This window comes from Pezoporus flaviventris, unplaced genomic scaffold, assembly GCF_033815535.1.
Source record: "Pezoporus flaviventris isolate CSIRO_AGI_PZ_B2104156 unplaced genomic scaffold, CSIRO_AGI_Pfla_v1 ptg000007l, whole genome shotgun sequence".
Classification (NCBI taxonomy): Eukaryota; Metazoa; Chordata; class Aves; order Psittaciformes; family Psittacidae; genus Pezoporus; species Pezoporus flaviventris.
In genome coordinates this window covers 21370651-21388384 of record NW_026892555.1, presented here as the reverse complement: position 1 = coordinate 21388384, position 17734 = coordinate 21370651, and the positions used below count along the sequence as shown (strand labels likewise).

The 17734-nt window shown below is 37.7% G+C and overlaps 1 protein-coding gene across 9 annotated transcripts in view; it reads left to right on the top strand.

Moving 5' to 3' along the window:
- VPS13B (vacuolar protein sorting 13 homolog B) overlaps window positions 1-17734 on the top strand; it is a 439608-nt gene that overhangs the window by 178557 nt on the left and 243317 nt on the right. For all 9 annotated transcript variants that reach the window (XR_009742462.1, XM_061448008.1, XM_061448010.1 and 6 more), the window contains one exon: window positions 14368-14477. Coding sequence is in view for 8 of the 9 variants with exons in the window: in XM_061448008.1 (XP_061303992.1) it covers window positions 14368-14477 (110 nt within the window). In the remaining variant the exon portion in view is untranslated. The remainder of the gene's footprint in view (window positions 1-14367; window positions 14478-17734) is intronic.

Genomic DNA, 17734 nt, shown 5'->3' with positions numbered 1-17734 from the left:
TTGATTAGATCCCCATGAGTAAGAAGATACTGATCGTAAATCTTGACACCATTCAAGAATGTGTATTTCAGTCTAAAAGAAAATGAGTTTACTATATGAGGTATTTCAGTTCCTTGGATGCATCATGTTTAGCTCTTCTGAATTTTTAGAATAATTTAACAGCTGGTGTTACCTGTACATCAGAAATGTACAGATATGCTGGCATTGAGAAGAATAACATAATTGTGCATCAACTAAATGATATAATAATTTGAAACAACTAGTTAATATTAAATAACAATCTCACTGCAGGTAGAAAGGGACTGCACAGCCTTTGGCTTTGTTTGTAGTTTTGTGCATTAATTTCTCATGTGAAAAGATTTACTTTTTACAGTTAGCTTTTCTGCTGCATTGGAGGCTCACAGCTTTGTTTCAGGCAGAAAAATAAAATAACTTTTATAATCTAGTTTGGCAATTTCGATATCTTTAAGGATATTATGATTGCTGTTTTTCTTTTTTTTTTTAATATTCTATGAAATTTATACTGTCCTGCATTGTGAATATTTAAACGTTAACCTTTAATTTAATCCTTTGGTTTTATGTCTTCTATGTGACCTGTAAAGACATGCTTTTATATTTGTCTGTTGGTGATCGTGGTAACGTTCATTATAATACTGAGTAAAGTTATTTCAATAATTCTAAATTTGTGTTAAATTTAGCTGTGAACATTTATCTCTATGAATTGAGAGATTATTTAAGATTTTTAAAATATTAAAAATGGCCCAGAGTAATAAAGGCAGTATGGTCAACAATCTCCTCCAGTATTTCTCATGTTGGTGCTTTTTGTTAGATCCTTTATTTTCTGTCATTTTTAACATTATTTGCTGCATCTCTTTAAAAGAACTGTGACAGGCTTTCCCTTGCCCAGCTAAGATCTTTAATCTCTATCTGTAACATTCACAGTGACCATCACCATTGTCTATAGAGTCTGAATTACTGTACATTTCTAGCAGCATAAATGCTGGTTTAGGAAGGTACCAGATAATTAGAGGACATGTCATATCAATTCCTCTTTCTAACCAGTATATATGAAGCTATTCTAGAAGGGGATAAAATTGCTACCAGTAAAGGTGCAGTTTTACAATTCATACAGAGATGACTAAATCTGTGATTAATAAGCTAGTTGTTTATTCTAGGGTTTGTGTTTATTTACAAGAAGATTATACAAAGGGAAGCTATTTATTCTGCTGAGCTTGCTAGCATCCCAGATGAAAGTTAGAGAAGTAACAAGCAAAACTGCAGGCAAGGAATCCGGATTGCACTATAAACATTCAATATACTGATGTGTGAATTCAATCTATATTTTAGGCAGTTTCACAATATGAAGCAGCAGGGCAGTTCTCCTGGGTATTTATGCTGTGTAGGAATGTTTCAGTTAATAGTACACTGTATATATATTGATAAAAGTTCTCAAATATGTAATGTAGTTAGTTTAAAATCTTCTTTCTAGAATCTCTTGAAACTACAGCATGTTCCCAAGACTTTCTGAAGCTGGCACCCCTCTTCTAGGTGTGAATAGTTATTACAGCATTTGAGATGTCAGTCCATGCCTTTTTGTGTTTTGGTACAACCATGTCAGTACATGTGGGGATTCTTATCTGTTCTCCCACCTCTCTTACATCCTCAACATAAAAAGGACATGGAACTGTTGGAACAAGTCCAGAGGAGGGCCATAAGGATGATCAGGGGACTGGAGCCCCTCCCATATGAAGACAGGCTGAGGAAGTTGGGGCTGTTCAGCCTGGAGAAGAGAAGGCTGTGTGGAGACCTCATAGCAGCCTTCCAGTATCTGAAGGGGGCCTATAGGGATGCTGGGGAGGGACTCTTCATTAGGGACTGTAGTGGTAGGACAAGGGGTAATGGGTTAAAACTTAAACAGGGGAAGTTTAGATTGGATATAAGGAGGAAGTTCTTTACTGTGAGGGTGCTGAGGCACTGGAATGGGTTGCCCAGGAAAGTTGTGAATGCTCCATCCCTGGCAGTGTTCAAGACCAGGTTGGACAAGGCCTTGGGTGATATGGTTTAGTGTGCGGTGTCCCTGCCCATGGCAGGGGGCTTGGAACTAGATGATATTAAGGTCCTTTCCAACCCTGACTATTCTATGATTCTATGTAGGTTTTATAAGCTGAGGGAGGATTTTGGTTTTGCATGACAGGTGTATGTGCATCAAAATGGTACTCTAAAGCTCAAAATCAAATTATCTTTAATAGACTTGTGCAATTTCCTTCAAATTTGGAGTTAATATGTTGCTAAGTTTTCCTCTAACATGTTATTTTCCTTTTTTGTGGGAATTGAGCACATATTCAATGAAATGGGCTTTTTATTCACGAATGCAAGCTCCTTTTGGAATTACTGCCTATGCAGTCAGCAGCTGCAAAAAGGACCAGGATTGACTGTCATTAGAAAACATGCCATTTTTATCTTCATACTATCTAAAAATTGTGTTTGCTTCCTACTAAGTAACCAAGGACTACAAATTCCATATTTTTGAAAGTTTTTTCTTTGAAGAAAACATTTGCTTTCAGCTGGAGTCCTGTATATCAAGCTTCCGTTGGAGAGCATGTATTAAAAAAAAATAAATAATTAATGTTAGAACTGCCTGTGTAACTTTACCTGTCTTGTAGCGTCACAACTTTGACAGTGTAATATACTGCGGCTATTTTTGTTCTGGCTCATTGTTTGGCTATTTATTTCAGTCTTAAATCCTTGGTGTAGAGCATGGAATCTTCTTAAGCAATATAAAGGAATATATGAATTAGGATTTTCTATTTAGAAAATACATGTTTTTCCATACTTTCCCTGCTACAGAAAAGAATAACCTTATGTAGAATGTGTACTGTAAAGCTTGCTTGCCTTCCTAAATAATTTTCTGATTCCCCAGCCTCAGTGCCTATGGGAGTATTCATTTAATTGAACACATAAAAAATTACGTGAAATCTTCTGTGTCTTCCCTGTTGCCTCTGAGAGGCTGTTATGTTCAAGAGAAAAGGAAGCAGAAATCACAGCTGTATATTACTCAGCTTATTTTTAAGAGAAGGCACACAAGACATCTACTGCTGAAAAGAATTCCGTTTTATAACTTGAAGTGCAAGACCAGTTGGTATCCATAGTCACAACACTACAAATCTTCAACTGCTGAAGAAGGAATGAAAATAGCTCCCTCGGTGCCTTGTTGCCATAGGGGAAGAATCCTGTTGCAGTTCCCAGAAGAGTACTGCTGTAAGAAATTGCAAAATAGCATTTTGGCAGATGATAGTGAGGTGTTTATAAATACAGAAGCTGAACTTTATTAAGAAACTCTTGGCAGTGTTCAAAGCAGCATTTCCTGGTTTTAGTTTAGAACCCATATTATGAAAGCAACAAACTGGAGATACATAAAATCACTTAGAAGGAGATATATTGAGGCATTGCTTGTTGTAACTGTATCATTAGTTCACAATCTTCCTATAATGTTGTATCACAATAGAAGAAATGGTGTGATAGCACTCTACCAATCTGGGCATAGAGAAAAGGAGGATGCAGTCCTGGTATCGGTGTGCTTACACTGTGATGCCTCATAGAAATTATGTGTTTTAAACTGTATATAGTAAAGCTTCACTCTGCTGTGTTCATAGTAGAAATATTGAGCTTATTGTCATTCTGATAGCTTAGTTAAGGTTAGTACATTTGGATCGTGACTGATACATTGATGACATGTGGTCCTCTCTTTCCTGCTGGGACAAGAATGAAATGAAGTATTCCAGCAAAGATTTGTTTCCCATGATTTCAGAGCCTTGGAGCAGACCTCAGCTGTTTTCTGCTTTTTTTTTTTAAGCTGTATGGGATATTGATAATTCTAATGTTATATTCCTGGCTGTGTTTCTGGGCTGAGAATTTACCCAATAGAGATGTCTGTGTTAGTAAGTCAGGGGGAAGCCTGACCTTTAAAGATACAGGTAAATCTGTGTTTCTTTCCTGATGTCCTCCTGCTGTATCTTGATTTTACAAGGTACAGTACTAAACTTCACAAGTTTAAGAATGGTTCTATATGACTCATCTGTGATCCTCAACCTGCTGTTATGCAAGCTTTCAGCTGGAGCATTCAGGCTGTCTTTTACATCTTGAAGCTTAATCATTTGTCCATAAGGATGCTTTAATTTCAGTCTGCTGTCTGGCTGGTGCAGAGTTGTTTGATTCTTATTGTTGGTACCGTCCTGTTGTTGTGGAAGAATAAAAAGGTCATTTAATAAAACAGGCAGTTTGAGGCTTTCCCTTCCCCCCCCCCAAAAAAAGGTTTCCTGATGTCCAGCATTCCCTCAAAGAGGGTTGAGAATACCTATGAGCGGCTAGTTGGTTTTGGACAAAGCTCCTTCATAAGCAACTGCAGGATTTAATTCAGCAATCACACTGTCAAAACATTATTTCCCTCACTTGCTTGCAAGAGGTCTTTGTCCACTGAAATGTGTTTCTCAGTGGCTTGTGTCTCCATGGCCCTTTGCCCTTCAGCAGAAGCTCTCTGTGCAGAAGTTTCTGTGTGGAATTTTGAGGTATTTTTAATCAAACTGTGCTGCAGCGTTGCCTACAGTGATTGAAACTCATTTGTTGCATATCAGAAAACTCTGGTATTTTCATCAGTTAATGGTTGTATAAGCAGTATGTAAAGTACAGCTATTGGTGGTACTTAGACATCTGTATACATACTTAACAACAATGCGATCATAAAACTCTGCAAATAATACTGTATTTGGAAAAGAGGTTCTGCTGTTGCAGTTAGTCTAAGGCCCTGAGGTCCACGTCCAGGTGGTTTGGACCTGGAGTTGTTCAAAATCCATTTGCTTTGGAGTTCACTATAGTAAATAGGCCATCATTTAAAACTGAAGAAAATTACTTAACCAGTAAGTGAAATTCAAGATACATGTGCGTATACATTTTTATTTCTGTGCTGTCTGCTCTGGGATTTGGAGAATGTATAATGCTTTTGGCATGGAACATAGAATGAATCAGGGAGTATAAATACTGAATGAATGGTGTTGTGAAACAGAAGTTTCCAAGTTTGAATGCTCAAAACTGATCATTTTGGCTGACTGGGGATACATGCAGTGTTCTCAGTACACAATGGATTTATGCAGTGGTGTAGATGATGTTTTCTGTGTTATTGCCTGTTCCTTCCTTTCTACTGGATATTAACACTTTTCTAGAATAAACAGAAATCTTGTTTTCTGAATCACACCACTCAGCTAAGTTATGATTTTACATGTAAAATTAAGATATGAGGCAGCAATATCAGTAGGAAAAGTATGCTTATCTGTATTGAATCAGGTGGGATACTTTGGGAGTACTTTGGTCATCCCTGTTCTTGGTTACTCTGGAGAGTTCAGCAGAGTTGGTCGCTGCATTAATCTCCTGGAATGTCTTGGACAGCACTGGTCCCTGCAGGGCTCTGCCTTCTTCCATAGTGAAAATTACAGTGTTTTCCTATCACTGTTGCTTTTCTGCTATATCATTTATCCACTCTCACATTATTTTTCTATTTAACTTCCTCTCTTATACCTTACAGGTAGCATAGTTTCTTTAAAAGCCTTTGATAAAACACTTTGTGGAATTTGTGTTGGGAATTCCAGTAGATTATGTAACTGAATCTGCTTTCATAGAACCATAGAATAGTTAGGGTTGGAAAGGATCTTAAGATTATCTAGTTCCAACCCACCTGCCATGGGCAGGGACACCTTGCACTGAACAATGTCACACAAGACTCCATCTAACCTGGCCTTGAACACAGCCAGAAATACTGCCAGTCCTTATGCTGTTGATTCCTTAGGAAAACGTGGGGTTTCAGCCATAATAATTCTTATTTTATAATTAAATCCGTTCACATTTTTCTTGCAGAATAGAATATGATCCAAAAGTAGTACTAGACTCCTGACATCAAGTGAAAAAAGGATTTGCTGCCTGACTCCTCTCATTTCTAATCCCAGTCCTTTAAATGTAGTAATTAGCAAAATTCTTGTTTAACAAAAAATATCCACATAGAATTTTTGTTTCTAGTCTGTTTACAGTAGTTCATCAGAAATCCGTTCTGTGGAATTACTGCATTTTACAACTGAGATTAAAATTCATTGTACTCTGAAAAATATCCACCACTGCCTTTAAAATAGAATTGAGATCTCAGCCAAGTAGAGCAATCAGAAAATTAGGAAAATTACCTCATAGTTTCTGCAGAGCACCAAACAACTTTTTACTTTAATGGAATGTACAGTCTTCTCTGGATCTGCAAGGATGAGTAACTGCAAGTTGTACTGGTTCCATACAGAAATATTTGAGTTCTTTTGTTGCAGAGCTAAATGAGATAAAACTCTTAAATCTTTGCTAACATTTTGAAACCTTGTCAGGTATGATCGAGTGGTTCATGGCATTAGAGGTCTAAGCAATCTTTGTCATACGTGTAATTGTGGTGGTATCTGATATAAAGGCAGAGCCGATGGTAGCCTCAGAGCTCTTCTGTATGTGAGAAGGCTCTGTGGCGATGCTAGCAGAGCAGGTCTTATCCATGGAGTTTTACAATAAACACAGTCTAAGGACTTAGAGTCAGATTGATGATCATATTTATAACATCAAATGCTAGATAGATTTCTAGTGGGACTTTTGGTGACAAAAAGACAAGGAGCCAGACTTCAGTAGATACGTTTGTAAACTGAAGTGGTTAGTTGTAAGCCCGGCAGGGTTTCTGAATGCCTCTAGTAACAGCCTCTGCTTGGAGTCAGTTTGGGCCACCCTTTGTTTCCTGAGTGGAAATGCAACTTTCTGGGCAACAGGAAAGTTGTATTTCTCCTATTTTTTAAAATGAATGAAACAAACCTTGTGTTCTTAACTTCATGTCATCTGAAATGTTTGTATCATTTTATTCACTCGCTGGCAGTATGGTTTTGAAGTCATAATATACACTTGCTTTCTGTCTGCGTAGTCCTTTCTGTCAGTTAAATTTAGAGCTCCTTATTCTTCTTAGGGACTGTAGTGATAAGACAAGGAGTAACTGGTTAAAACTTAAACAGGGGAAGTTTAGATTGGATATAAGGAGGAAATTCTTTCCTGTTAGGGTGGTGAGGCACTGGAATGGGTTGCCCAGGGAGGTTGTGAATGCTTCATCCCTGGCAGTGTTCAAGGCCAGGTTGGACGAGGCCTTGGGTGAGATGGTTTAGTGTGAGGTGTCCCTGCCCATGGCAGGGGGGTTGGAACTTGGCTCAAATGAATTTTGGAAAACAAAGCAGCCTTTCAAGATTTCCTTCTTCCTCCTTCCCCTCCCACCCCCCAAAATACCCAAACCAACCAACAAACATCCATATACCAAACCAGTTAAATATGAGTAGCTAACATTTTTGTGAAAATTTGCATCTCAGCATGTCAGAAAGTTTTTCCTCAGTAAGAAAGAAACAATAATAAATGGACTCAGTTCCATTCTTAACATCAAAGGGCAGAGATGACATGAAATAATGGGGGGTTGTTACCCACACCTTGGTTTGATAGACCTTGCTTCAGATTGATTGGCAGAAATGTAGCTCCTTGTACTTCAGATAACTGATGTCTCTCATACAGCCCAGAGTGATCAGCAGTTTTGTGGTTTGCCTCGTGTTATGTCTGACTGCAATTTTATGTTATAATTCCATAATGCAGCATTTGTGAGTATTTGGGTATGTGTTTTGATGGAACTAGGTTCTTTTCTTTAACCTTAAGGATGGCTTATCAGAACATTCATTTGAAATTAGCCCATGTAATTTAGAGTTATGATTAACACAAGTCACACACCAACTTTTGTTTTGATTTTTTTGCTACTAGTTACAGTAGGTATGTAGCTGTGTCACATAGCATCTGAATTCTGTCCCAGGGTCTTGCTGTCCTGCTGTGTGATGAAATAACTTCTCTGCCTCACTTTCTCTATTTTTTATATAAAAATAATAATGCCGTCCTCTTTTGTCTCAGCACTTACTGCTTTTTGCGATAAATCTAAGTAGGAGAATTACAAGGTCACAGTAGCAGTAGAAGTACATTCTTACTCAATGTTTCCAAAGATCAAAAGCTCTTTATTTATATACTTCATATGGAATAGTGTTAAAACATTTTGAGGTGTCTATTCCTGAGCAAACAGCTGTTGTGTAAAGGAGTTGTGTTTGACGTTACAGACCAAAGCGCCTTAGTTTATGAGAAAATGTTACCCCACTACTTCTGTTTTAATGAATTATTCTACTATCGGTCTAAGCAACTAAATTAATTGATCTTAGACTTATTTTAAGCATTTGGTGAACATAAAACTTCATCAAAGTACAGTAGACTTGGAGGTTTTTCTCTGAGGTAAAATTGGGATAGCACTTATGTAAAAGGCCATCTGTAATCATTCAAGTCAACCTTGAATAGGGAGACATGCAGGCGTATATTTCAGTTGTTAGACAAAATTTATTAACCTATTGTAGCTGGTATAATGTAAAACTAATTTTTCACAGTCACATAAACTTTGATGTAGCTTGAAATATCTGTTTCCCTTGTCTGACTTGGCAATTCAGGATGAAATGCAGGACTCCATGTCTTAGATAAGGTGTTTTTTTTTGCAAGACGTAATATTGTCTTGTCATTAATATTCCAAAGTGGACAGAAAGGTTGCTTAATTTAGTGACTTAACTTTTTTAGTTACTTAATTTTCATGTTGTGTAGCTGCAATCTCTCACTCTTACTTCAGCTCTCATTCTTCAGCTTGGGATGTGACTGAGAATGGCTGTGGTGCCATAGGGTAGCTAGTTGATAAAGCCTGTTTGCAATGTGGGTAAGCGAGGCATTTGGGCAGTAAGGTGAGTAGTGAAGGGCACTCTTTTCCCCTTAGTTGACTCCCAGGCTAAAATTAAACTGTTAGATGTTTCCGCATTTGATGATTTACAATGCATCTGTTCCAAGTCAGCTAGCAGAAAAAGCTAATTGCCTATATACTTTTATAAAAAAGAACTCTTCACTTGACTGTAATATGCAGAGATCTGCATTTTTATAGTATGCCTTAGTGGAAATGCCCTTCACCACAGTAAGATAATGCGTAAAAAGATTATTTCTTCTTTTTCTTAGCCTTTAAAATAATTGGATACTAAATTAATAATGCTAATGGTACTAATTAATGATGATCAAACTGTGTAAGCACCTGCTTATCATTCATGTGTCCTGAGACCTCTAGGAGTCATAAGCTCAATGCTAAAATAATTCGTGGTGCAGTTTATGTAGCAAGATGGTAATGTTTTCTTTAGTTACTTAGTTACTAAAAATAAACAGAGCTTGTCACAATTAGTTTTTATTGTAGGTCATTCCCTTTGTTCATATTTGTGATCCTTCCCCAACAGAAAGTATACATTAACTGTAACTTAAACTTCTGTTTCCTGCAGAGGGTTTTCTGTTCATTTTATAGAGGAATATCAAATATGTGTTACTGAAAGTTTTTACTGCATATAGCAATATGGATGTGTTTGGATACTGCACACACACAGACCAGAGAAAGAATTATCTGGGGGTGATCAATAATTGCTTCAGCGAGAAAATGCATTTTATGCAGTGCAAATTTATGCAGTTTACATTATGTAAATACATTGCACAAATAGTAAGGCTGCTTCTCAATGTCTAGTGCGTCATAGTATGTTACTGTTGTATGCTGAGTTTCAGTAAGTAAATTTATGACTGAACTATTAACGTCTGTGCTTCCTAGTAAATGTTTTTCACTAAACTCCTGTTATATTTGAAGCCTTTTCTCATTCTTTTATGACCACTGAGCATCCCTCGGGACCACTCTGCTGCTTGGTTCTGCCCCATTTCACCTGTCCACGACAGATGCCTTTACCTCTAGCTTCTTTTTCTCTGCAGCTGTATCCACCAGGTGTTTTCTTCCACCCCACCAGAAGTGTACCATATTCCCTTTTTTCTCCCAATTATTATATGCTTGAATTTCACTTTGGAGGAGAGGGTAGGGCTAGAGCCCCAGGCTAGTGACCCTTCTCCTCCCTGTTCCTCCAGCAGCCTTTGCTCAGCACAAGGTGGGAAGAGGTGGTGGCAGAGCCAGCTTAAGTGCAGGAGGCCCCACGTTCTCCTCTGGAGCGCCCCCCGCCTCAGTCCCTTGGGAAGACCAGTGCTGTTGCTGCAGCTGTTATCATCCAAGGAAGCTTGTCAGGAAGCTTGTCTGCAGGATGGGAGTGCCAAGCACATCTGTGCTCTGCTGCCTCCTCTTCATCTTCTGCTGCCCGCCTGCAGCATCCCCTTGGTTCATACCTTCAGGAGGGAGCTGAAACATAGGAAAGAAGTTATTTGCCCAAACTGTGCCTCACAAACGACACCATGACATTTGAGAAAATTGTCAAGTGTTCAGTGATTACGTGGTGTCGGGTTCAGTTCTTATTTTTAAATAATTTACTAGATAGATGTAATAGATAACTGGCAAGAGCTGGGATCTGGAAAGGAAACCTCATATGGTGTGGGACTAAGGTCTGTTGTTTTCTGAAATGTAAATTTAATTAAAAGGAGAAAATGGGAGGGGAGAAAACACCACAATCTTAATGAAAGCCAGGAAACTTGAGCATCGCATTTTGACAGAGACAAAATAGCAATTGATTTTTTTTCTTAGACGTGTAAGGAGTCTGCTGACAACTTACAGCTTGGTCCTCACATGAGTGAGATCTTCCTTGAAATCTGGGGGGAATTCTTACTTCTTGGCAACAAAACATGAGTTTAAGACTTTTTTTTGGGGGGTTTGAGAAACTTTTCTTTGACTACTAGTTATTTATTTTGAAGAAAGCTGTTACACAGAAAACAACTTCACATAGGTGGTGGTGATTGGACTGCTCTTAGAATGTAGTGGCTGAGTAGTAAATATGGCAGTAAATTTCAGTAATTCAATGTGGCAGAAGTGGCTTGGTAGGAGGCCAGAGTTACCTGATAGTCAAATTGAATGACAGATAATGTAATTTCTTATCTGACTACTTGTACTGGGTTTTTCATTTTTTTCCTTCCAGGTGCAATCTGTCAGGGACAAAAGAGAACTGAAAAAATAAACCATTTTGCCCTCTGTTATACCTTACTTCAGAGTTTTATGGGACTGTGTTAGTGTGACTTCATTGAAGTGAAAAGATAGTTTCAGTTCAAAGAAGAACTTAATTGTATTCAACCTTTTAGTTTCAGTTTACTTTTTTTGCAGTAAACAAGAAACTGTACCAAGTAACTAGCATCATGTGCTGCAGTAACACTGTTTTTTTTTCTTTTCAGGAGTCTGTTCTAAATGTGGGATTTTTTGTTGACTTTGCTTGTAGACTGACTTTATTCCTCACTCTTTGGGAGGTCTCTGACTCCCACTTGTCATATCACATACACATTAAACCTTTCATTATGTATTGCTGACAACAGCCGGTATCTCTTAAAGATGCAGGATTCTCTTATTTTGGCATCCAAATATCTTATAAAAGCTAATGATTGCAGCATATACTTTATGCTGTTACCTTCTGCTTCCTTTTTTTGGTCTCTTCCAGATCTTGCCTCAAGGCATATTTACTGCTCTTCTTAATTGCATGTTACCCTTTTACTGTATACTTGACATTGCCTTTGCTTTAAACTGCAGATTTATTTCTAAGGTTTATTACTGACATTTAAAACCATCAGCTTACAGACACTAGTTTGTGTATAGGAGTTCCTCACAGTGTGTGTTCCAACTCCAAGCCTGTGCAAGGCAGATCATTTGTCTTTGTGTATTTCATGACTGCCGTTTTCCCATTGTTCTTGTCTGGCTTTGCATGCGTCATCCCAGGCTGGTGGCTCTTCTGCCATTTGGAGTTCAGCTGGTTTTAAAATTTTGTTATATACAATAAACTCATGACTTTTTGTTTTTCCACTTGCAGTTTTGATGATGTGTTACTTGTTTTGAGCTGTGTCTTTTTTCTGTTTTTTTTTTTTTTTGAAAGTACATTATGTGACAAACTTCCTGAATTTATTTGAAATTATCATCAAGTTCAGATTGCTGAATAATTATATTGCATACTATAGGGCAAATATAATACAAATTGCTTTGAGAACTACAATTCTTTGAATTCTAGAACTACTCTAACTGTCTAGAACTTGGTGCTGGGACCATTCAGTAACCAGGATTTATCATAGTTAGGGTTGGAAAGGACCTTAAGATCATCAAATTCCAACCCCCCTGCCATGGGCAGGGACACCTCCCACTAAACCACGTCACCCAAGGCTTCATCCAACCTGGCCTTGAATACCACGAGGGATGGAGCATTCACAGCCTCCCTGGGCAACCCATTCCAGTGCCTCACCACCCTAACAGTAAAGAACTTCTTGCTTATATCAAATCCAAACTTCCCCTGTTTAAGTTTTAACCCATTACCCCTTGTCCTATCACTACAGTCCCTAATGAAGAGTCCCTCTCCACTTCTGGGTTTGAGTTTATTTTGTTATTTATTTCATTATTTAATTTTTTTTTGGTGTAGAATTGCAAAGCTTATGTGAAAAGGTAAAAAACCCGATTACTATTTACCACACTTTTTCAATGTATGTGGTTCCCTTTGTATTGTATAAGTGATGCCTTTGTTAATCCATTTGCTTTTGAATTTTATAGCTCTGCAATTACATTCTGCTGCAATAGAATCATAGAATCATAGAATGGTTATGGTTGGAAAGGACCTTTAGATCATTTAGTTCCAACCCCCCTGCCATGGGCAGGGACACCTCACACTAAACCATGTCACCCAAGACCCAACCTGGTCTTGAACACTGCCAGGGATGGAGCATTCACAACCTCGCTGGGAAACCCATTCCAGTGCCTCACCACCCTAACAGGAAAGAATTTCTTCCTTATATCCAGTCTAAACTTCCCCTGTTTAAGTTTTAACCCGTTACCCCTTGTCCTGTCACTACAGTCCCTAATGAAGAGTCCCTCCCCAGCAGTCCCTATAGGCCCCCTTCAGATACTGGAAGGCTGCTATGAGGTCTCCACGCAGCCTTCTCTTCTTCAGGCTGAACAGCCCCAACTTCCTCAGCCTGTCTTCATACGGGAGGTGCTCCAGTCCCCTGATCATCCTCGTGGCCCTTCTCTGGACTTGTTCCAACAGTTCCATGTCCTTTTTATGTTGAGGACACCAGAACTGCACACAATACTCCAGGTGAGGTCTCACGAGAGCAGAGTAGAGGGGCAGGATCACCTCCTTCGACCTGCTGGTCATGCTCCTTTTGATGCAGCCCAGCGTATGGTTGGCTTTCTGGGCTGCAAGCGCACACTGAAGCCGGCTCATGTTCATTTTCTCATCAACCAACACCCCCAAGTCCTTCTCCGCAGGGCTGCTCTGAATCTCTTCTCTGCCCAACCTGTAGCTGTGCCTGGGATTGCTCCGACCCAGGTGTAGGACCTTGGACTTGGCATGGTTATAGATAGATACTATACCTGTACTATTAAAACAAAAGCCTCACTAGTACATCATCAGATTTTTAATGCAGCTTTAATGGAAATAGCACTTCACAAATTTGGTTTTTTTGTCCTTGTCTTGAAGTATATGCTAAGATTTCTGGATACTGAGTTTTTCTTCTGTTTTGTGCCTTAAGATATAGTAGCCTTATCTTCTAATCCCTGGACTTCAAAAGTGAATATAAAGAAAATTGCATACATTTGAAAAGTTAGGATAAAATCCTAAGAACTCACAATACCAAGAATTGCCAACGTTGCAGAGTTCAAAAATTTTCCTTATTTTGCCTAACTAGTCCACTAAAGAATATTAATGGCCACATTTACATGGAAAACTTTTATCCCGAGCAGCTTTAAGCAGAACTCTAACCTAAAGTTGACCAATCTTTCTTAAAAGAACCCACTGTGCTTGACCAAGTTTTTCTGTATTGAGGTTGGGGGAGTCATGCATTATGTTTTTCTGTTTCTTTCAAGGGTCTTATTACTGGCTCATTTCTTGAATAATGTTATTTTTGGCTGAGAATCTGAGGCAAGGTGTTGTGTGTATTGAATTACACATACAACTTTGTGAAAACAAGTATTTTTCTTGGCAAAAATTGTAATAAGCAAAATCAAAAAGTAATTCTCTGCTTTTTTCTTTCCATTTTTTTTTTTTTTTTTTAATATGTGTGTCCCTAACTGGTAGTGCTGGCAAGTTTCTCACTTTCATGAAGTTACTGAAGGTTATGTTTTAATTGCTGTTCTTGATTGGAATTTAAATTACATTCATAAGTCCAATCCAAACAGAAGTCTGCAGCAAGGATCATTTGTGTGTGAGAAAAATGAACACATACATGGAGATTCTTTAGGAGATTACATTTTCTTTTCTTTTCTATGGTTTATAGGTGCAGTGCTCTTGTCCAGTATACAAGGATTAGCAATTAACATCGATCCAGTCTTGCATACTTGGCTTACCTACCAACCTCAGAAACGAGCTGGTAGACACATTCAGCAGGTACGTATTTTTGGAATGGGGAGAGGGGAAACTTTCCTTTATGCCAGTAGTGCATTCTTACTGCATATATTTTTTTTCTGTCACCCTGTTCTTGGTAGTTTGCTGCCTATACTGTTGATCTTATTTCAAATTATTAAAAATGCTAGCTTTTGTGTAGTAAAATCTTCATTTCACATTGCTTTAATTTATAATGTTTAATTAGAAGAATAGAGAATTCTTTTTGGTGAACTCTGCTTAGGATCCATATTTTGCAACTATTTTTAACTACTAAGACCTCATAAGCCTCCTGTGTCTGGAGAATAAATCATATTTAACTGCTTGGGATGGTATTTTTAATAATTGCATAATTTTTTATAAAATCATTACTCTTCTTAAAACCCGTTTTAAGAGAAGATGACTCATACATTTCCTAACTTGACATAAGTAAATACTGGAACAGATTCTGTATATGATGTTAAAAGCATGTATTTGCATGTGAAGTGCTCAGAAAAAAAAATACAAGAAGTTAAGGCTGTGGGTCTGCATGGCACAAGGATTTCTTTGATGTATTCTTGACCTTAATTTTCATGCCTCATACTCCTTACCTGGAAAGAGCACAGGATTTGCCTGATTTTAAACTTACTTTTAACTGTTGTTTGACAAACCAGTAGAATATTCTAAAACTGAAATTTGTCATAATTGAGCCTAATGTTCTGTCTCAGTTACAAGTGGTCTATTATTAGGTGGCCCATATAAGAACCTTTTGATATTTCTCTCATAAATATAGAACACTATGCACATCAGGGTAGTTTCATACCGGGCCCTTGAAGTGGAGGATTAACACATCTATAAACATTTCTGTTTCTTGTGAGTGAATGACCTTGGCAGGTAGTTATTGTCAAACACTGAGTCCCATTAAGCTCATTCTGCACCAGCACCATCTGAGCAATTCAATGTGTGAATTGTTGCTTTATCATTTTAATAATTTTACACTGGTTTTAATTTGTTAAGTTATTTTTCATTCCTGCATCGTTACTGGAGCAGTGCAACATTTCCCGGTGTACCTCTTTTTTAAAACAGACCATTTATTTACTTTTGCAGTGCTGTTATGTATACATCTAAAATATAATTGAGCCTGACTATTTCAAACATTCATATAAAAGTCTTAACATTAATATATATAATCATTTGTTCCTCAATGTTTTCTCTTTTGGTTGTGCTTGTGTACTGTGTGACAAGAAAGGTTCAGTGACTACCTTAGAAACTTACCTTTCCATGGTTTTGATCACCAGTGGCAAATTGTTACCCAAATTTTGATTAAGTAGTTATTTTGTAATTTCTGTCATTATCTTATTTGGCCTTTTAAATTTGTTTGTGATCTATTGCAATTAAAATTACTGTATCACATTTCTAAAGTTATTAGCATTTGGAGTTGTGTAGTCATTTGAAATTATTTTCATGTCTGCTTAACAGAATTTTTTGCTCTGTCATTTTGAGTAAGTCAAAATTGAGAGTTTTATCTGAACACAGAGAAAAATCTTTCAGTACATTTGGATGTGTATACACATTCTGTCAAGTAATAACACTGAGTTCAGTAAGTTAAATCAAATTATTCATTTATCTGAGACCACAGCTATAGCCATATAAACTTCTGATTGCATACATGGTAGGCTGGGATTGTTTGGCTCCCCACAGAGACAGGTATGCATTTACATACCAGAACTTCTTCAGATTTGTTTGCCTAGGGGATTCTCAGCTTTGTAGTTCCAGTTTGGTAGTATGTGCATTTTATATCTTTACTGCAACATTTACTATGTGTAATACAAGTGTGGTGGCATGGTTTTGTATGAAAGCATGAAAAGTTAGAAATACCAGAACGTACTTAACTCTGTAAGCTGAAGTAGGAGAGGATAGAAGCATAGAAGTAAATGTATTTTTACAAAAAATGTGGATTTTCAATTATTTTTCCATAGAGCTGTACTGTGTTACCTTCTGTGTGATGAAGCCACCAAGAAATGTAAATTCTGTTTGGCCTGACTGAGATTTTATTCAGCTGGAACAGAACAGTGAATGTCTGCTGTGTTGGAGTGTGGGGGCACATGCAGCTCAGCGAGGACAACCCCTTTTCATTTATTACTGTTAGACTATTGCTAATCCTACCTCTGCTTGCACCTTGGTTCCCAGCAGCTCAGAATTGTGCATCTAGTGTAATTGCTGGGGCCATTGTATTACATGGTTCATGCAGTTACTTCTTTGCACTTTCTCCCCTCCTTTACCCAGTGTGTCTGTTTTGTACAATTAGATTAGAAATGTTTTAACCATGTTTATGTAGTATACAGTATCTTGTGCCCTGATATATTCTTAGATGGTGTCTGCAAAGTGAGATGAATGATAAATGAGGATTATAAAAGTCTGACTGAAGGTAAATGGCAAAAGGAAAGAGAAGCTATTTAAATGATAAGTTTGGCACTGCAATCAGTGAACTAGTCTTTAAGGCTTCAGCATATTTTCTTAAATGCAACAGAATATTTGGTGCCAGATGCTTTCAGCAAATGGCATTGCAGTGTATTACGTTTTTGTCACAAAGCGACAATGCATGCCAAAGTGTGACTGCTGTTGCATATTTGAATAATGACCACTGTGGTTGCTGTTATGGCTATATGGTCAGTGCTCTAGGGTAAATGGGTGTAAACAGAACTTGGTTTTCTTTATCCATTCTCAGTTTCAACATTCATCTACAAGTTTTCCATTCTCCCCTTTGAAGTACAGAAACAATGAGAATGTTCCAGTCAAAGTCCATGAGGCACTTTCAGAGTTTGAACTAATGGGCATGTTGCTTTTAAATTTCTGTCATGGCTACTAGAAATATGTGGTGTAATTCTTCAGTTGCTTTCTTGAAATGAAAGCATTGTGCAGAATAAGCCACTTCTATATCTATAGTCTTGTCCATTATTGCCTCTTACCTAATTGGTGGTGTTGGACGTAGGTCAGTATAATGCCATTGCTGAGGAGCGTAAGTGGATATTAATCATGAGTAGTCACACTTCTTATAAGATTCAGTTTGGCAGAAATGAAACAACAAACCCACACAAGCACAGACCTTTTGTCATTTCATCATAAAATATTATAATTTTATCATTTAGGACAGGCTTTGATAAAACAAGCATTTTTACATGATAAACATAATTCTATTGATCTGCAAAGATTTCTCAAACTATAATAGATTTTGATTTCTGATATTTCTTGCAGGCCAAAGGCACTGTGTTTATCCCTATCAG